Genomic DNA, 21386 nt, shown 5'->3' on the forward strand with positions numbered 1-21386 from the left:
AAACTGGAAAACAGGGGCTGTAGCTAAAACCTACATCAGGATTAACAACTTGGCTTGGGCTCCTCACCTAGGCGGGGGTCTCCGATGGCTGCACAAGGCCGTGCCCTTCGGTCGAGCCCTGCGGATGGCATAGGGAGCTGCAGACGGGAGTGGTGGTGGTTTATTGCTCTGACAGAGGGAAGAGCCTTTCTCCAGCGCCGGGGTCAGTGTATTGACCTGAAGGAAAGAGCATGGGCTTATCTTGGAGCTTTTATTACTTATTTCTCCTTTGAAGTTGCATTTAATGCTTATGTCTTGTAAATAAGCTGAAGTATAGCATAACGTGCAGGCAGCATAAATGGTTTTCCAAAGTGTTGTATCTTTATCCCATCGTAACTGAGGGTACAGGGGTGGGCTGAGTCTCCTCCAGTGCCGCTTCTGTGAGTGGAGAATTTTGTGGTCTCCAGGTTGGCTGGGATGGATGCTAAAAAGGCAACAGTGAGCTTTAAACACAGATGCGCTCCCAGACTTCAAAGATCAAGTCACCTTGATACCTTGAGTTATTTTCCCCTGGTGTGATGAAGCAGGGAGAAATTCTCGACAATTCAGCATTTCAAAGCTTCAGGAGTGTGACTTTTCTGGCTAAGCCCAGCCTAGCAGCTCTCTGCAAAAAGGATGAGGAGAAAACCTCTTTGTCTATGTGTGCCGGGATGCCTGTGTGCCCCTTGGAGGGCTCTGGCCATCGCTCCCTTCCTGAGGTACCATCCAGCCCAGTGGAGTCCTGCAGCTGGAGGGGAAAAAAATCAAGGCTTGGTTTTTTGGAAATAAGGCGGTTCAAGTGCTCCCAGAGCGGTGCCTCTCTGTTTTGAGTAAGGTTGTGGGTGTTTATTTGAGGGAAGAGCTGCTCAGCCAAACATCCTGCTTTTAAACTTGACTTAGCAGCAGTCGGAAAGATGCCTGCAGCTATATTTGTGTGCAGCCTCCGACTGCTGTCGTCTCTGGGCACAGATGGGATTTGCAGCAAGGGCTTACGAACAGGCTCCCGTCATTTTGGGGTTTCCACTGCATTAAAAGCTGTAATTGCCACCTCTTTGCACTGGAGAAGCTCTGTCTGTCCCAGCACACGTCGGTCGAGACATCCAACATGAGCTGGGTGTCTCACAGGGCTTTGAAAATCCCACCCCTTCCCAAAGGAGGATGTTTGAGCCCTGAGTTTTGAGACAAAATAAAAGGCGGTGGGAACTGCCAAGTTTGAACGGGGAGATCTTGGGTTTGGGTCAAAACCGCTGTGGGTTTTTTCTCCCTTTGTTTCAGTCCCAAATGCAGCCCTGCCAGAAACTTGGCTCAACTTCACCAACAGAATTAGAAACATATTTATGTTTCGGGGGTTGTAAGGAAACCTGAAACCAGGTGAGTTTGGCCGGGGTGGGCATGTGGGGCTGGACGCTGCTCGCCCTGTCCTCTACCACGTCTCTGTGCTGTGAACAAGAGCAGAACAAGATGTGCATAACGTGGATAATGTATGCCTTTCTTAGCATCAAGGCTGAAAAAGAGTTGACATTCTGCCTTTTACATTGTACAGAAGAGGAAACCCTTTTTCTACTGATGCAGAGAGACCTTTTCATGGCTGAGATGGGTCTCTGCTCAGCCTGGGTTTGGCCATCACAGGGTCCTTCAAGCTGCAAGAGAATTTAATAGTAGCTCTTATATTATCAATGGATTCTGAGATGGGGGATGCATGGATATGAGCTGTAGCTTTACCATCTCCTGCACATCACAACATTGGGCTTTTTCAGCCCGCAGTTCCTCTGAATAGTCCGTTTAATCTTACATTGGCCACTTTGATTTTTGCAGAGTTGGAGCATGCACGTTGTAGCTGTAAGAGACCATTGGGGTATCTCATTTACCTTCTTCAGGGCATGGGGGTTTGCTTTGTTTTTACCAGTACTGAAAAATACTGAATTTTGAGGACATGCTTTAGTTACATAGGTGCAGCTAAATGCCACATTGCACATCAGTTTTGTGTTTGCAGGTAGAAGGATCCACTAATGTACTTACATTCACAGTCCAGTTTCCAGCTTGATTTCACATTCAGAGTAACCTGTGAGGATGACAACACTACCCATAAGATTTGAATTACCTTAGTGAAATATTGCTTTTATATGTAGTTAAAGAGCTGATAATTTTGGGGGTCATTTTGATGCTGTCTAGGTAGCAGTCCTCACACTTCATCTTAGGTTAATACAAATGTTCACATCTGAGCTGTTCTTCTATATACTTAACTGCAGTCAACAGGGAGAAAAAGCCACTTGTAGGGCACAGTTTGTCTTCTCTGTGAGGGAGAAGTCTGAAAGTCAGAGGAGTTGTGCCCCAAAAGTGCTTATGTCTCATCATTTGGTGCTGGGGAGTGTAGGTGAAGGTCTGGGCTTGTTCACGTGGACCCAGGATGCTGTGATTTATCCTCGTGTGAGCTGAGCCAGCGGAGGGGATTTGGGTGGTTGTGAGGAATGTGAAAGGAAAGAAATATCTGTTTTTAAAAGAGGGAAATGTACCGCGCTGGCCACTGAAACAAATAGCAAAGTTCGCCTCAACTTCAACAAGCACTGGACCATCTCCATTGTTTAATAGCGGTTGGGAGCATGATGTCATGGGCAGAAAATAGCACCTGTTGTTATCAGAGTAAAAGTTTAATTTCTTGTAATCTTGTCCTGGGCTGCCGCCCCTTCCAGCCTTCCCCGCGGGAACCTGCGAGCAAATCTCCAGCCCCTTCCTGATTGTTTTTCCAGCTCCATTACACAACACGCGTTTGTTTGGTTTTGCAAATTGGTCATGAGCAGTGTCAATAGCTGGAGATACACAGAAAGGAGAATGGACTTTATTTGGGTTTTAGGACCTTCTAAATGAATAGTGCCAAAATAAATACGGAGTTTTATACTGGGATGTGCAAACTAAACAGGCCTGCGAGCTCGTGGGGAGAGGTTCAGTGGAGTGCAGCAGGGATGAGACCGTCAGGGTACGCTGAGCATCGAGCAGAACTCGGGATTCATAAGACTAATGTCCCCTTGGGTCTGGGTTGTTGTTGTTTTTTTTCTTTAATGATGGATTTACAAGGAAGTAAGAATGTAAGGGCTGGTAACAGCACACTGGGTGACTTAGCTCATTTGCCTTCTGTCTTTAGAAACTGCATTAGGTTTTTCAAGGTCTACCATAAAAGAAGTTATTCCTCTGCAACTGCTGCATTGTCCTGCAATAAAAACGTTTTCAGTGTTTGTACTTTGAATTGACTTGTGGCAAGTTTATCTCCATTTATTCTGGTTTTCTCTATAGTTGCTCATTCCTTTAAGCTTTGTAGCATAGGCTAGGGGAGGGCAGGTTAGAGCTGTGTTGCATCGCAGGAGTTGAGCATTGTGCTTCATGGCTGTGATGGTTGTACCTTCTCAACAAACTCAAGGACTTTAGACGACACCTCGATGAATGAGACATCCCAAGTCTGAGCATGGCTCCAAAGTCACATTGGCATTTGAAAGCTTTCCCAGTATCTCACATCACAGTGGCATCAGGGCACTGGTTTCTTCAGCATCAGTGTCACCTGCAAGTATGACCTTGGTGAGATGCTATTGCTGGGAAGCAGGGGATGGCCAGAATATCTGTGGCTGGACCCTTCCATCAGATGCGTCATTAGAAGGAGTTGCACATGGATTTTAGACTCGTTGGAGCTGTTTCATGGCGCTGATGGCAGAGCCATACGCTGTGTTTGGATGAGTAAGGCTGACTTCACCACTGACAGCACACTGGAATGGCCTGAGTGTTTCTAAAAAAGACAGTTTGAATGCCCAGGCCAATTTTTGCTCTGAGTTAACAGCTGTCTAAATACAACCATGGTGAAGTCAGTTGAGATACTTGGAACTTCTGGTCAATATTTGGAGCAGAACCTGACGGTCCCCAGGTGTGTGGTGTGGAATAATTTATTTGTAGGAAAGAGGAAAATATGATGGTGCTTGGAGAATAAGCGAGGTTTGGAGAATAAGAGTCCATCTACCTTGCTTATCATGGATTCTTAGTGTCCTGCAAGAACTTTCCCTTTAGAAAATAGGTTGCCTCAAATAGCCGTGGTGGCTTGCTGAGGGCACTGGGTTATGAAAATAAATAAAAGTGAACAGTGCTTCTAGAAATGCGAGGAATGTGAAAATGTTTAAACGATTTAATACGAGAAAACTTTATTCAAACATTTAATCGAAGAGCGTGCTTTCATCTTCAAAACATTGGCGTCTGAACTCCCATCCAAGTTTTTTCCGGACTTTCTTTGCACTTCATCGTATACAACAGAAAGCCGTGCTTTGCAAAGTGAATAAACTTCCAGTTCCTCATTTCCATTTGTTGTTGTTGCCTCAAACACACTTAGATTACAGTAAAGAGGCTGTTCGGAGGAAAAATTGCTTAACGTGTTATTTCCTGCATTCAGAAGATCTGCATTTATTTGAAGAATTCGAGCTGGGAAACACCGTGTACAAGCAAACCTCGTAAAGCTGCGTGGCTTTCCATATGCAAACCACCCTGAATACAGATGTGTCAGTCAGCACTTTTGTTTTCCCCTCTAGTGCAAGGGAATATTCACCCCTGAGAAGTGAATCTCTCCATACAGCACCTGCAAGAGTGACTGCGTTGGATGGTTTGGTTTGGTGAGGGATGCAGAAGTCAGCTATAAGGAATTAGGCATCGTTTCAAACGTGCCACATGGCATTCCGGAAAGAAAAAGAAAAAAGATCTTGAAATGGATATGTATTAGTGAATGTTTTTTGGACTTACATAATTTTTGCCTGTATGACGTTAAATCTGCTTCTGCATTTCAAAGGGAAAAATCTCAGGACTTGTATCCATAATGCTGTCCGCTATGCAGTAACCGTAAGCAGATTTAAAAAACAAAACCAAACCCAGTGACACTGGAGTTTACGCTTATTGCAATAACTTGTTGCACGTAACTGTGCTCTGTTTTGGGGTGAATGAACGGGATCAGCTTAGTAATTATTTCCGTAGGATTGTGACCTTAGGGGCCCCTTGGGTCCAGCATTAGCATTGGAAATGTCCCTATTTGTGTTCTTAAAACCATCTAAGCGTGCGCCGCTGCGATGGCCTGCCGTGCTCTGGTGGGGAGATTTATGCTTCCTAAGTACGTTGTAAAAATTTTATAAAGTAGCTTAAATATTTACACAATAAGCATTTAAGGAAACAGTTATGTCTCTAAGGGAGCTGCTGATCCTTTAGGTCCATCAGACCATGGACTCTTTTTTTTTTTTTTATCTGACCTTCAGGAATTTCTTTTTTTCACCCAACTGTTTTTAAGCAGACAAACAAATGGAAACTCATACACAGGAACCTATAAATAATGTTAATGACCTGGCTTGTATCCTCAAAAGCCAGGAAATTTCAGAACATGATGGCGAGCTGGCCCTTTGCTCACCCAAAGGTGGAAAGTGTAGCTGGGAGGAGATGGTGGCAAGGGCAGCACAGGTCCTGGGGTGACACATGTGTCCCCAAACAAGGTGTCACGATGGCCAAAGCCAGCGCTGGCAGGAGGCACCTTGCTGGAGCTGCAGCAATTGCAAGGGCAAGGTCTTGTCTTTGTGCGGGGTTTGATTTGTGTCGTGCAGGCTCAGGGGTCCTGTCATGAGGTTTAGGGGTTTGGGCGGTGCCGATGTTGTGGTTTGTAGGTGGCTGGTTTGACGTGGGCGCTCTTGCTGACTTGCGGGGCATCCAAGACACCCGCAGTTGTTGGCACAGTTGTTTTTGGGGAGGTCTGAGCATCTCTAGCGCTTTCACCCCATCCTGCACCCCAACAGCATCCCACTTGCTGCTGGATGCTGAGGTTGACTCATGCCACACGGCTGGATGTGACTTGGAGCGAGCTGGGGTGGCAGGCAGGGGTTTGCCTGCTTTGCCTTGCGCTTGCCCCAGGACAGGCACCTTTCTTTTGCTCCCAAACTCGATTTTACAAGGCTCCAGCAATGCTGTATCTGTAGCATGCCGATGAGGTGCCCACACAGGTTTTATTTCTTGCCTCCCCTGGCATGAGTGCCTGTTGTTCAGCCTCAGGACCTGCTGAATCCTGCAGTGAGACGGTGGCTTTGCAGCTGCTGGTGACAGTGAGCCAAACAGCCTTTGCCTTCATGGATGTGTTAAGGAAGATGCGAGGGTCCAGCCATCAAGGAGAGCAGCCCAGAGCCCTCGGGGCAGCCATTCCCAGTCATTCGGGGATGGTTTGGGATGGATTTCCCTTTGGATGGACATAGGTGAAAACATTGCTGAGCTGGCTAGCAAGGGGTGGGTGCCTGCGTGACCCACTCGGGGCACCCACCGCCCCTTGCTTTGCTCTTCCTGAGATGCACAGGTTATTTTTTTGTTATTTTTTTTCATCCTGCTCGCACGGCAAACGGATGTTTAGATCAGAAAGGAAATAGGATCGCTGTTTTCTCGGCTCCGCATGTAGCAAACAGCCCTTCAAAATAACTCGGGTGTCGTAAGTGCCAGGAAAAATAGCGAAGCCAAAATGTTGTAAGCAAATAGTTGGTCTTTCTGTTAGAGGTCTCCTCTTCAGCTCTGAGTTTGTATATCGGACCAGTTGTTTTTAGGTTTTGTTCTGAGCTTTTGCAATTATTTTCAAAGCAAACATTCAGTATGTGCTGGATGAGACATTTTACTCATCCCAGAGTGCTGCTCCCAGGTGATTTTTCTGGGACAGCTCAGCTTTTGGGTGGGAAAAATGGTAATCACCCTCATTCTGGAGCTAATATTTGGACCCCAGATGCCCAGTGCGGGGTGTCACCCCAGAGGAGGTAGCCCAGGGAGCCAACCCAGCCAGGCAGAGCCTGTCCCTGTCCCTGTCTCCTGCCGAGAAGGCTCCTGCAGAGGCTTTTGGCCAGGGCTGTGGGAAGAGCGCGGCCTCCCTGTGCAGCCCGGCCCGGCCCGGCTGAGTCACCCTGGCCAGGAAAGGGGAAAGGAGCTCAGCAGGTTTGGAAAACCATCTAGAAGGACAGGCGATGCCCTGCCCGCTCCCTGCCTGCACCCTGCCTGCTCTCTGCCTGCACCCTGCCTGTGCCCTGCCCACCCGGAGTGATAGACACACCTCGGGGTTGAGTTCAGCCTAAACCTGTGGGGCTGGGGATGGTTTTGTCCCCCAAGTTTGTGCACATGGTGCCATGACTGCCCTAAAACACCAGGGTCAAAGGGAAACCCTAAAAGTGGAGAATCATAGAATTGTTTTGATTGGAAAAGACCTTTAAGGTCATCGAGTCCAACCATAACCTAAACCTGGCACTGCCCCATGTCCCTGAGAACCTCATCTCCGCGTCTATTCAACCCCTCCAGGGATGGTGACTCCACCACTGCCCTGGGCAGCCTGTTCCAATGCCCGACAGCCCTTTGGGGAAGAAATTGTTCCCAAGATCCAACCTCAACCTCCCCTGGCACAACTCGAGGCCGTTTCTTCTCATTCTGGCTCTTGTTCCTGGGGAGCAGAGCCCGACCCCCCCTGGCTCCAAGCTCCTTTCAGGCAGTTCAGAGATCAGAAGGTCTCCCCTCAGCTCCTGTTCTCCAGCTGAACCCCCAGGTCCCTCAGCTGCTCCCATCACACTTGTGCACCAGCCCCTTCTCCAGCTCTGTTCCCTTCTCTCAACTCACTCCAGCACCTCAAGGCCTTTCTTGGTGTGAGGGGCCCAGAACTGACCTCAGGATTCGAGGTTTGTCCTCCCCAGTGCCCAGGACAGCGGTTCCCTGTGGGTGAGCACTGCTGTCCTGTCCCTTTAGGGACCTTTGTGGGACATCCAAGGCAGTACCCCAGTCTCTGCAGCACCTAGACCCGACGGGCACCCTTGTTGCCCCACGCTGCCCGCTGCGTTTTGTGGGTTTGTTGGGTTCAATACGGAGGATGCGGGGCCAGGAATGGGTCCTGCTCCCTTATCATCTCAGCTTGTTAGTGTAATGACTGCAGACACTGGTACACTGAAGTGGGGAGTGGGGAACAGGTACTTTTTTTTAGACTATTTTTTCTTTTGGAAATGCAGCCTCTTGCAGTCATGCTTTCAGAGTTAAAATAAGGTTTAAATTACGGGGCTGGCTGTGGCTTTTTCCCTTTCTTTCAGAAATTTTGCCAACTTGCAATTTACTTAATGAAATCCTGCTATTTCGTTTAACAGGGATGTTTTTTGCAGATGTTGATTTAACCCAGCTTTATAAAATATGTGAACTGTGCAGTTTCTTCCCTATTTTTAACAATTTAAAGATTCTGGTGCAGTAACTTGACAGAGTTTATAACGTCGATATGTTGGTTTGTTTTTACCCTGCAAATACTGAGGTTGAACAATGAGGCTTCCACATCATCGGCAGCCCTGGCAGAAATAGTCAGAAATGTTGCAATAATGAGCAAAAGTTGTCCAAAGCGGGAACTGTGTTGCTCATTGGAGCTTTGTGAATGTATTTCTGCAAAATAGCTGACCCTGATTCTACACTCGATTGTTCTTTAAGTTTTGTACAGGGAAATTCTTTGCATCCATATGGATATTCTATATATATATATATATATGTATATATGACCTACAGGAGAATGGAGAAGAGGAAGGAGTCTCTTCTAGGCTGCCGACAGGCTGCCTCTTTAATGTATAATACTAGGCATATTTCCCCCTAATATGCCTTTATTTTTTAAAATCAATTTCCCTTGAGGAGAGGGGAAGAATTTGGCGTTTCTCTTTCAGCGCTCAGCTGTGTTGAGTGTGTGCAGTCTTGAACTCGTTAGCCATAACGAAGCGTTCATATGCTCCGTTAATCTCCCTGTCCTTGATTTACAAAGAGCCCGACCCGCTCTCCTTCCATTTTCCTCTTGATGGGAAAGTCGTTTACTTTGGTACTTAATTTGCAGAGTTTATAGCTGTAGCCTGTGCATTCCCCCGTCCAGAAACGTCTCGTGGAGGAGTTGCAACCACGAACCCTGCATGAGCTGGTCCTGAAAAGGTTATTTTTAGCTTTAAATTTCAGCTGCTCTCCAAGAAAGGTGGGAGGGTTTTTAATCTGAACCGAGACCCTTCTTGAGCTATGCTCATACACCCACAAATTATTTTATCTGGGTTATATTGAATGAGTGTTACTGGAAATCAGGAGACACGGAGCTAACGCTGGCAGCATCTCTTGCTATGTCCTTGCTATAACTCATTAATCCTTTTGAACATCCCAAGTGAAGCTGGAGTATCGGGGTGTCTGGGATTCGCATTGGTGCAGCAGCACAGGATGTGTACCACGGAGTTGTGTGTGTATTTTGGTATTTTCCTTCCCCCCCACTTTTAATAAGAAACTGTGGTTTTCAGAAATGAAAACAAGTCCTTCTTGGCCAGGGAGGGTAATTAGCATGAGTCACCTCTACTCTCCATGTGCAAATACAGGGTTAGGAATTTCATCATCTGGGAGATCATTGTGAAGATGCTTTTGGGGACTTTTGGAGGCCACATGTCACCGCCTCACTGGGCTGCAGTGATGCTTGCGGATGTTGTGGATTTCATGCAAATACATTGGTTTTCATCCCTCATCCCTTGCAGAAATTTTCCTGCTCTTTACCTGAACCTTAATAGATTTACAGCACTGTTCCAGGGAGTATGAAAAGAAGATGAGATATATTTGGTCTTTTGGGGTGATCTTATCCCAGGCTAGCAGAAATGCAAGCCCTGCGCTGCATCTGCTCCTCTGGGTTGCTGATTTGTGGACTTTACTGAAAAGTGCCAGGAGACCCCTCCCGGTGCATCCACCATGACACACAAATGTCACAAGGGTGGCTATCCACCGTGGTCACCGTGGTCTAAGTCCTTCTGCAAAGCAGAAACTGCCACCGCGGCATCCTCGCTGCTTTGACTGCAAATGTGAGGGACCAACTATGGGGCTTAAATCCTGAGATGCTTAAGTCATTGTTTAGTCTTTGCTTTAAGTGGGAGTAAGCCCGTGGATGCTGGCCATGAGCCGTTGTCAGTGGAGCGAGCTGCTTGCTTGGAGCAGGGGCTGGAGCAGACCCAGAAGATGTTTACACATAAATACAAGAACTAGCTATCGGAAAATCTAGCGTGTGTGGGTGCACACGCATGCACGCATCCCTCTGCACGTCCCTCCTGGCCCGGCTGCGGCCGTGCAGACATATATGTGCGAGCAGGAAGGCAGAAAACATCCTCATCCTCCCTACCAGCACCGCAGGGCCGAGGACTTGCCTCTGCCTTGCTGCACACAGACTCCATCCCGATTGCTTTTATTCCTCTCCAACAGATACGAGCCCCGGGACCTCCCCATACAGGTTTATCCTTTTAGCGTGACCAACTTGGCTTGCACACCGGAGGGATTGTTTCCTTGCAAAGGCCATGCTGGCACCCAAAATCCTTTAATTCCCTGGAAAACTTGGGGCAAATCCGCCACGAGCAAGGACTTGAAGTGACCACAGACGGTGTGACATGCGGTGGTAGCCACGGAGCCATGTCTCCCCAGCTTGCTGTGCTTGCTCAGACAGTGGGTCTCAGGGGGAGCTTTATTGGGAGAAGGATCTTGGGCTTTGGCCAGTGAGAACAAAGCCTGAATTTCCATTTCAGCCCGTGTCTGCTTTCCATATATGTGAGGGCACTGATACCACGCTGGAAGAAAAAACAAAACAAAAAAAAAAACCCCAACAAAATCACTTCTAAGGATGCTGGGGGAGAATTATCAGGCAAGGGGAGGCATCAACAGAAGCCCTTTTGAGGTGCAGGGGATGAGTTGGGTTGAGGGATCCACAGCTGGTGTGGGTGCCAGTGGGGGACTGGGGTGAAAGCCCAAGATTTTTGTTCTCCCAAAGGTCCCAGGCTGGGGTCTTGTGGCTGCCTGGGGCTGGACTCTGTACCCAGCCAGTCAGGGAGGAGCAAAGCAGCTCATTCCCAGCTCATATGGAGAAAAACATTTGATGGGCTCCTGCTCGTGGCCCCCAGGGAGCCTCCACAGCCTGGCACTCCTCCGTCACAGCTTGTTTTCCAGGTTGCTGATAGTTTCCTAAAGCTTTCACAGTCCTTGATATTTGCAGTGGTATTGGCATCGAGCCGACAGACATCTGTCCAGTGCCTCGGTCTTCTCTCAAAGGTGCTGCTTGTGGCTGTGTCGCATCCTCACTGCACAGAAAACAGGGTGGCCTTGGGTTTTTTCAGCCCGCTCGCTGCCTCTCCCATCATCTGCCTCTGCTGTGAAACCCTGCGGCTGGTTCTCAGGCGTCAACCGATAGAGGTGCAGTAGCAGGGCAAGGCTGGCTTCATGCTCACTCTGGAGGGGACAGCTTCAGCTAGAGCTCTCAAAATATATGCGATGGTGACATTTGGTTTTGCTCTGATTTTCCACTTGGGGAGGCATCTCCACTCATTTTCTGGTTAGTAAAAACAGAAGAGTGCAGCAAAGCTGCTGCACTTGCAGCCTGCTTCGTTTCCCATGCCATGTATGAGCTCTTAAGCCCAAAGTTTCCAGCTTTGCTGGTGGTTTTGCGGAGCAATTTTTGCATGACCAGCCAGGGACATCACGAACGAGGCTTCATGTAAGGGAACCACTGAGCATTTGCCCTCTGAAAAGGGCAAATTTTGGTTGTTACTGGAGGGAGCTGAGCTGTAATTTGGGGTTGGGGCTGTGCTTGGAGCAGTGTGAGTAGGTGACAGTGTCCTGCCTGGCTGCGTGGCCTTTGCAGGCCAGCTCAGAGGAGCTCAACACCCTCATATTATCTAACAACCAGAGGAAAAAAAGCCCCTCCCCCTTTTTTTCTTTGATCCACTGCTTTTTCCAGAGGAGGTACCTGTGTCAGGCATCCTGTGCTGTGTTCGTGGTTCTGCCGCTGGGGATGCTCCGATGCTCTTCGCAATCGTGGCAGTGGAGGGTGGAGCATCTTCAGGAGCATCTCTGCAGCCACCTCAGTGACATCCTCACCAACTCAGCATCTGGCTTCCCAAAACAGCCCTACCACCTGAGTGTCCCCTCCACCCCAGCAGACATCCATTTATTTGATGCTGGCGTGAGCTTGGCAGGGCTTTGTTTCTGTTACAGCCCCAGCCTCGTGCCTCTGGACCATCACCCTCCATGCGGTGATTCCCAGGAGCAGTGATGAGGCACAAAGTGGTGTTGCTCCTGTTTCTCTTCAGAGGGACCTACAGATTAGTTTCTGCTTTTAAAATGCTTTGAAGCGTTCAGCCGAAACTCCTGTATAAGTGAAAACTATTATTATTTATTTATACCATTTTCCAGAGTCTCTCCTCCACCTTGGGATGCTCCCATTTGCCGCAGCTCTGGTCATTGAGCAGATAATTTCCCTCTCTGAGAGCATCAGTTGGGATTTCTAAGAGCACCTAAAGTTGCTCTGCAAAGCTGAAAAAGGTTCGAAAAGCAGAAGAGAGCTCAGGAGGTCCCATGGGATTTGGCCAGCCCCAGCGTCTGCCCACCAGCTCAGCCCAAGTCGGATGCGGTTGGCGTAGCCAGGACTGCAGCCGGCGGCCCCTGGATTAATTAATAGCGAGGGCTGGCAGGGCTCCAGGCGGGAAGGAAGCGTTGGACGTTGTGGCGGCGGCAGCTAAAAGGGAAATCTGCCATCGGGAGATTTATGGGGTGATTTCTCCCAGATTCTCGGCGTTTTTCAGGCTCTGGGAAAAAAAAAGAAAAAAGGGATCGCATACATGGTTGTTTGGAGGAGCTGAAAATGTACAAGTTCTCAACCTAAAAATGAAAAAAAGGCTGCTTGGGGAATGAGCCTTCTCCCCTCTAAGCGCAGTCGGTGCCTTGCCCAGCTGGCAGTGGGAGGCAGAGAAAAAAGCCAACCCCAACTACTTGATGCTCAGAAGATTTGCAGCAAACCTCCAAATTTAACAGCAAATCACTTACTGGATACCTTCCCCCCATCCTATCCCCTATGTCTTTCGCCATCTCATTTATTTTCTTTGTTTTTTGGCTGGTTTAGGTGTAGGGTGGGGACACCTGGGTGCTCACGGAGATTCCGAGCACGACCCTGGGATTTTTGCCGGGCTTGGACTTACCCAGGGCTGCTTTCCAAGAGTGGAGAAGTCTCAGCCAAATTCTGGTTGATGACAGGTCTGGTGCTTTCATAATTGGCAGCCAGCGTAGGTGATTACGTTTTGGGCTCCTTTTGAAGATGTATTTACATTGTTGTGCTAACTTTTACGTGCCAGGGATAAAGCCAGGTTACATGCGCAGCCCGGGAACTTAAAAGCGATGAATGCGCCTGTGAAAGCCGTGAGCAAGGGAAGCTGAGATTATATGGAGACTGTTCGACTCAAAAAAGAAAAAAAATCACCTAAATCTCTGAAAACATTGGCCTTTAGAAGTGACACATTAAAATGTCTGTGAAAAATACCTTAGTTGTGCTTTTCCATTTTTTTTACTTTCTAGGACTTTTCACCCTTGGCTGAAAAGACCTTTGTAAACCATGAAGGGAAGCTGGGGAGAAAAAAAAAAACCCAAGCTTAAATACCTTAAAATCATGTTCTGGATTGTGTATTTAATGGCCAGAGAAGGTACATTAGAAACAAACTTCTTGAATTTAGCGTGAAAATAAGCTAACTGATGATGGCTTACGAATTTCCAGGCAGAACTAAACATGGCGTGTGTTTTTCTTTGGAGGATATAAAAAAATTAGCATGAGCTGATGATTTTGCGGAGTGGTTTCTTTTATGCAGGGAAAATTGTTTTCATCCCAATTCTTGGCATTGGCTCCTGTCCTGTGTTGCTTTTGTTTCTTGGGCTGCCATGGAAATGTCCCCCTTTCCCCCCCAGACCTCTCCACGCGCCTCTTTCACTGGCTCTGTTGCCCGTCAGACCTTTTTTTTGAACTAATTTAATTAATTAACCCAGCACAAGTGTTCTTCTGAGTTAATCATCTACTGGGTTAACGAATTAAATGGGCTCACAGAGGAGGCTGGGAAGCGCCAGGGCTCTGCTCCAAGGGAAAGGCTGGAGGAGGTGGAAGATGCCTCCTCCATGGTGGGTACAGTGGCAGCGAGGACTTTCTTGGTGTTGGTTTTTGCCAGGTGAACGAGCTCTGTGGTTGCAAAACAGCCACATCCAACATGAGGAACATGCCAGGAACTGTGCTGGGGTTGGAGGAGTTGGGACCCTTTTGGCCACAACAGTGGTGACACCAGGTTAATCATAATGTACAATCACACTCTTCATTTTATAATCGAGGTGTGAGCTGGGCTGAACCTTTAAGTCTCTTTCAGCAGAGCAAACCAGCAACCTGGAGAGAGTTTGATGCTCTGCAGCATGGGCAAGGTCTGCACTGTTGGCTGTGGCTGGCGTCCGTCACTGGCTGGGGAGCTTATCACAAGCGTTTTAGGGCCTCTGGATCAGGGAGCAAGTTTGTCTTGGTCACGGCTGGGACATTAAATGATTCTCAGTTGATTCTGGGCCTTAAAAATCCAGGAAGAGCCTCGAGCTCTCCAGCCTCCTGCTTCTACCCAACTGCCATCTCCTTGCACAAGCCCATTGTCCTGCTGTAACACAGAGCTTCTTGCTTCGTTGGAGAAACCCAGAAATGATTAGAAAGAGGGACTGAACTGTCCTTGTCCTCGTGAGGACTTTCCCTGACCTTAGCTGGGGCAACAGCCTGGAGCACCTCCTGCTGCCTCTGCTCTTCCAGTGTCCCCAGGGCCACCACAGACAGCAGCCTGAGCCCTTCATGTGCTGGTGCGCTTAGGACGTTGCCTTAAATGTATATGGTGGATCAACGTTGGATGAGTCCCATCTGCTGACAGAGTCACCAAGACATGGTTCATCAACACCTGCAGCTCCTCCAAGGGCAGCAAAGTGCTTTCAAAGTCCCATCCCACAGTTCCCAGTGAGATGGACAGACTGACGGTGGCCACTTTGTGGCCCAGTGTCCCCAGGGGCATCTGCACTGGGGAGCCCTGTGCTGGGGACAAGGCTCAGCTTGTCCCCCACCCCAAGGGCCAGGGCTGGTGCCAGGGGTGGCTGCAGCGCGGGGGCTCTCAGGGGGCCACAGTGATGCATTCCAGCTGCAACTTGTAAGGCAGAGGTATTTTAAGTATATTGGCTTAACGAAAATGGTTGTGAGCTTTACTAGGGCAGATTGACAATTAATTTTTTTTTTTTTTTTTTTTTTGCAGGGCCATAAAAATTCCATTTCTGCTGTGCAAAGTTTTAACCCCTTCCTTCCTTACCCTGGAGCTTGTTTCTAAGGGTATTAATGGGGGATTATTTTAACTGATGGCTCCCTGGTGAACTGTTAAAGATTTTTGGGAAATGTGCATGTTCTTTTTTCTGAGCTTTTTATCTGGACTTTGCTCACAGTAACCCATGTACAGCTATAACCATCCTGCTTCCATCCCTGTGTATTTGGTAGTATGAGCATATGTCTGTGCTATAGCGGAGGGGAGAAAAAAGGCTGAGCATGTATCTAATAGAGTCCAAAGTGTAATAAAACTGAATGGAAAGACCTTGGCCATTGAGAAAGGATGTAGCTGAGCTCTATGCTGCTCCAAGATGCAGGAGTATGGGCTGAGCTGTGGGGACTCTTCTGAATATCCCACTGCATCTGTTCAGGTGCCCGGATGTACGTTTGAGTCCCTGTCACAGCTGGAACATGCCGTGATTTGGTGGTTGTTGTTGTTTGGTTGGGTTTGTTTGTTTGTTTTTTACATTCGTGGTCTTCCCTGTGGGCGCCTCTTCAATGTGCATTGAAAAGCTCATGGGATGGTTTGGGGCTGGGTGGGGAAGGGGGGACCAGATCACCCATTCCTCACAGAGGACTCTGACTGGAAAAACAACACAGAGCCACTTGTGACTGTTTCCTCAGGAGTCCGTGCAAAAATGGGAATATTCCTCCAAGCTCTGCAGAAAACTTCCCTTCTCACTCCCTTTTCCTTACACAGCAAGATCTTACTTGCAGCCATATATCGTGTGTGGGGGGTTGACCTGCTGAGAAGAGGTTTGGTGGCTTCAGAAGAGCCAAAGCATGAATCAGAGATATTTTAATTGTGTGTTTTGTGATCTGCCCATGTTTTCCATCCTGCTTTTAAGTGCAACATCAAGCAGTGGGACTGTGCAGCGTTCTGTTTTGGAAAAAAGTGTCTTTCTTTTCTCTCTTAATGCACTGCTTTGAACTTTACTGGCATAAAGTACTGTCAAATCACAAATCATCTGAAACCTCAAGTTATTTTCTTTACCTCCACGCTCTGCAGGGAGCGAAAGCAGCCGTGCTGCTAACGCCGTGAGGATTTACAGTATTTGCTCTTTGCATTTATTCCTGTACCTGGATTCCTTTCTCCTGAGCCATGCAAGATTCTTCCCATTAAGCTCTGGGTTTGACTCTCTGTCTTGCCTTCCTATCATGTTTTTTTATCTTAAATTGTTTGAATTTCCTTTTGGATGTGTCTGCTGCGAGGCATCGCTGCAGCGGAGGAAACGGCGACTCGGAGCAATGAGTAAACAAGAGCCAGAGCTTCAGCCCATCCATCTGATCAATAGAGGCGGCTTTGATGGCAGAGATAGCCCTGACGCCAGCCAAAATGTAGCTGCTAGAAGTTGTAGCTGCCTGCAATGATAGTTGTTAAAAATGTGTCCTATACGATCGAGGGAGGCACCGCAGGACTAAAATATTTTTCTTTCTTCAAAAAGAAAGCTAACAAGCCTGCCTCTGTTCCAGCAGAAAGGCAAAAAAAACCCCAAACAAACTGGGGTTTCTTGTTTATGCATAAAGGGCAGCGTGGAAAAAGGGGAGGAAAAACCGGAATATTTATTTAAAAGGCAGGGGACATGCTTTTCTGCCGGCCGCCCCTGCCGTCTGCTGAGTGGTAGCGGCTAATAGCTGGAGGCGAAACTAATACTTGGCAGGGGATGAGACACAGCGCAGGCCCCTCATCTTCGGGGCTCGCTGAATTGCTTGCTTTATGTCAGGGCTGCGAGATGAGTTCATCTTCTCAGGATTTGGTTGAGTGCGCTGGGAGATAAAAGGAGGCAAAGGAACCCACTGCGGCACGGGGAGCCGGCGATGGATGGGGCTGGGGGCAAGAGGGACCCCACCGAAAGCTTTCCAGAGACACAGGCTGTTCAGATGAGCCTTTTCACCGTCTCTTTTCAGGGTGTTTTATTTGCCTGCAGGCCCTGGGCAGGTTGCTTTCGCAGCTGGTTGCATGGATTTTTAAAGCCTTTCTTTACCCCCGGCCAGGAAAAGCAGAGTGGAAAGGAAACTTTTAGCTGCTTGATCTGCAATTACCTAGAGCTCATGTCCTTATGCATTTGAAGGAGCACAGGACATCTCCGGGAGCTGTGACAGGGTGACAGAGATGGGAAGCACGTTGGCAGGGGGGTTTCACCCCCTGAGGTGCTCACATGGCTGGAAGGACTCAAGCTCATGCCATTAATTGCACAGAAGTGATTTAAATAAGGCTATTTTGGATGCATCAAAGCAAGGGGTGTGAAAACACCTTCCCCTGTTTTCAGCATGTGTGTCAGTTGGTGACTTTACCAAAATATTTGCTGGTTCCTGGAAAGCAGAGATGGCAGCAGGGATGGTGGCACCTACAGCGAGATGTTCTTGTAGAACAGACACTGGTTTCCTCCTGCTCTGCTTTGCCCCACTAGGTAGGTTAATTTGCAATAAACTGTAGGAGAACACCTATTTAAATGTTTATTGCTGACTGTTCTCCTAATTAATTCAACTGATGGGGAATCTTGAGTTTTGAAGTGATCCCCTTCTTAGTCTGTAAGGGAAATTCAGGGACTGAGTGGTAGTTTCTAAAAAAAATAATGCGATAACAAAACCCACTTACCTAATGGGCATGCAGGGCTTTGTGGAGGCTGGGAGGTTAAACAGATGCAGAGCTCAGTAATTGCTACCAGCGCCCGGGCTGGCAGATGAAAAGCTCCGAGCTTGTCTGCAGCCCCCCCAGCATCACTTGAGTGGGACAACAGCAACATTTAGCATTTGAGAAGAGTTTTGGAAAAGCACTGGGGGCATCTCAACTATATGTTGTCCCAGTGGAAACTGGGTGCTGTGGAGGACAGACCTGCGCATGAAGCTCAGTACCTCTTCTTTCTGCTGTTATGTCATTTATGAACTACATCTTGTCTCACCTCTTAAAATAAGAAATTACTTGCCATAGTGCACTTTAAAGAGCAAAATGTGCTGACAGTCTGCATGGTGGTAGACCAAGGGATGATGTTGGAGAAGGTAGAATGATTTTTGTCCATGCCGAGCTGTTGATTCCAGGGATTTGTACAGATGTAGCTAAGGATGGTCTTGCTTCAGTAACATTCAATTAGATAAGAGGTTTGGGTCAGGTTTGTGTTAATGCCAAAGACTTGGTTAAGAGCAGAAATACCGCAAAGAGGTTTTGAAACTTCTTATCACCAATTTAATCAAAGTTTGTGCTCTTGGTGCATCATACTGGTACTAGGCATCTGGGGGTGGGGGTTCTAACCCAGAATTACATTTAAATCTTCTCTGTCTTCCCTAAAATATCATGTTCCCGTGTCTGGTGCTTTGCAAGGCATCTAAAGATACTTCAGGAAGAGTCAAGTCCAGTTGCCAGTATTTGTAATGTGCTTGGGTACAATTTATTCATCATTCACTTGCCAATGGAGTCATTACCCTTTTGGAGCAAGCTAGGTTGTTTAACTCCTGGTGATCCAGGTGCAGTAGGGTCATTTGAGATGGCAAAGGAAATACAGGTTATCAGTGAAAGAGTAATGGTGTTTCTTTCCCACTGGAGTTGAGATGTCTGATCATTGCAGGGTTTCCTTCCCAGTTCTGGATAAAACGTCCATCAAACCAAAAACAGGCTGTTGGTGGCTGTGCAGGATCCTAAAAATTTAAGTTTAAACAGGTGATGGGAGAGGGAGGGGCCAGTCTGGCATTTTGAGGGTGGTTTAGACCTGCGGTGGGTGAAGGGATTGGTGCAAGATGATGAATGCTGCCCTCAACAAAGGGCATCGCGCCGGCCCTGCCTCCTCCCCTCTTGCCCAGTTACCCCCCATTCTCCCTCCTGCCCCTCTCCCTCCCCTTAAATTTGTGTAGTTACAACTCAAGTTAAACTCTAACAAAGCTGCTTAATTCAAAGATCGTTAATGGGGAGGAGAGCCCATTCCCCTCTGGGGTAATTTGAGCCTGAAAAGAAAGGGGGCTGTAGGGCTGCGCTTGAAATCCAGTGTGTCAATGGGGGCTGTGAAGCAAAATAATGGCATCACCCCGTGTGTGAGTTAATCGGACTTGATGGCACGAAGGCAGAGGGGTCAGCAGGCCACGGGCGCGTGATATATTGTTAGGGAGCTTAATGCTGGGCATGGAGTAGGGCCGGCTCGATGCATAGCTCCTTCCTTGAAAGCCCAGGGTGGTTTTCTGTTAACTGGTGTGGTAGGAATGGGAATGATGTTCAGCAAGAGGTTAATTCTCCCGCTTTGAGGCTCTTTTAGGGCTGAGAGTTCCCATCTTCCTTCTGGAGGCGTCATAAACTAAACAGATTTCTGGCAGTCTGCATCCCTCCCGTCTTCCTTGAACATAACTCCTAGAAAGAATAGATGTTTCTCATTGTTCTGGAAAGAGTTCCAGTGGCTTTGCAGGACATGCATAGTTCATACAACTACTCCCCGTTGGCATGAAATGCCTCTTCAGATTTCATGTTCCCCATGAGAACATCACTATCACAGTCAAAGAATATTTCACAGCAGAGAGAACTGTTGGATTGGTTGTCCGAGCACTTCATGGGCAACCTCTGTGTTTCAATTCAACCCAAGTTAACCTTTAAAAATGGGGCCACAGCACCACAGTGATGCTGGAGGTGCCTGGGGACCTGCAAAGCTCAGGGCTGGCTGTGGTGAGAGGATCGAGGTACCGAGTCCCCACGTGCTCTTGGTCATAGAAATATGCATGTCTTGAGTACACAGGGTCCCAGCTGCTGGACACAGGTTGTCCAGAGAGAAGAAGAGATGTTGAGCTCCACAGGAGCTGGTGAGTGGCCTATTGGGTCACCAGCCTTTGCTTGAGCCTTCTTTCTTGGTGGTGTTTGACATAATTGGTTGAGGACGGGCCTTGTGTTGAGGATGAGCTTTGGCTTGAAGGCAGGTTTTGATTTGAACACAAGTTCGGTTCTTGCGTGAGCAAAGCCGATGGGTGGGAGGAGCCGTTTGCTTACTCTCCATACCTTTCTTCTCCCAGGTGGTCACAGCAAATCTCTTCCTCTCCTTTCCCCCACAGATGCCAGTACGTCGCCCGATGCCATGAAGAGGAGCCATTGGTGCAATGTGGCCTACTGGGAGCACCGGACGCGCGTCGGCCGCCTCTACACAGTGTACGAACAGTCTGTCAGTATATTTTATGACCTACCTCAAGGAAACGGCTTCTGCCTCGGACAGCTAAACCTGGAAAACAGGAGCGAGACTGTGAGAAGGACTCGAAGTAAAATCGGCTATGGGATTTTACTCAGCAAAGAACCGGACGGTGTGTGGGCTTACAACCGCAGCGAGCATCCCATCTTCGTCAATTCCCCGACACTGGACATCCCCAACTGTAGGACTTTGATAGTGCGCAAGGTGATGCCAGGCTATTCCATCAAGGTCTTTGACTACGAGAAGTTGTGCCTCTTGCAGCACACGGCCGATCTGGATTACACGGACGGGCCCTACGACCCCAACAGCGTGCGGATTAGCTTTGCCAAGGGCTGGGGGCCGTGTTATTCGAGACAGTTTATCACGTCGTGTCCTTGTTGGCTGGAGATTTTACTCAGTAACAATCGATAACAGTCAGCCTCTGACAAAAGGAAAAAAGAAAAAAAAGACACAGACTATCCCAAATATCATCTACCTAGATTTAATATAAAGTTTTATATATTATATGAAAATATATATTATACTTGTAATTATGGAGTCATTTTTACAATGTAATTATTTATGTATGGTGCAATGTGTATATGGACAAAAAACAGAAAATGCACTTTGGCTTATATAATTCTTTCAATACAGATTTTTTTAAAAAAGAAAAATTATACAGCAAAAATAGGAGAAAGCCCTAATTTTGATGTATGGTTTTTTGAAATATTATTAATACCCAGACAAAAAGCTAATACCAGTCACTCATTGATAATAAAGTATTCGCATTATGGGGGGGGGTTTAATTGTCTATTTTTTTTCCTCTCCCCTGACCAAAGTCCACAGCAGTGTCTGCTCGGGCACTCTGAAGTCAGGAGGGGTTTCCAGGGGGGTGACCGCTGTCTCCATCTCAGCCAGGACCATTAGAAAAAACACTAACTTAATTGCTGGAACCGCTGCAAATTAATGGTTATCAGTGCTGGTGGGAAGAGCAGAATAGACTGTGGCCCTGCAAGCTGCCCAGTAGGACCAGTTTGCATTATTAGCTTTAA

At 47.7% G+C, this 21386-nt stretch overlaps 1 protein-coding gene across 1 annotated transcript in view; it reads left to right on the forward strand.

Moving 5' to 3' along the window:
* SMAD6 (SMAD family member 6) overlaps nt 1-21071 on the forward strand; it is a 40417-nt gene extending 19346 nt beyond the window's left edge. Inside the window, exon 4 of the mRNA XM_080351179.1 lies at nt 20225-21071. Within this exon, the coding sequence (XP_080207305.1) occupies nt 20225-20766 (542 nt within the window). The 3' untranslated portion in view covers nt 20767-21071. The remainder of the gene's footprint in view (nt 1-20224) is intronic.
* The last annotated feature ends 315 nt before the right edge of the window (nt 21072-21386 follow it).

Source organism: Nesoenas mayeri (genome assembly GCF_963082525.1).
Source record: "Nesoenas mayeri genome assembly, chromosome: 11".
In the NCBI taxonomy this organism is placed as follows: Eukaryota; Metazoa; Chordata; class Aves; order Columbiformes; family Columbidae; genus Nesoenas; species Nesoenas mayeri.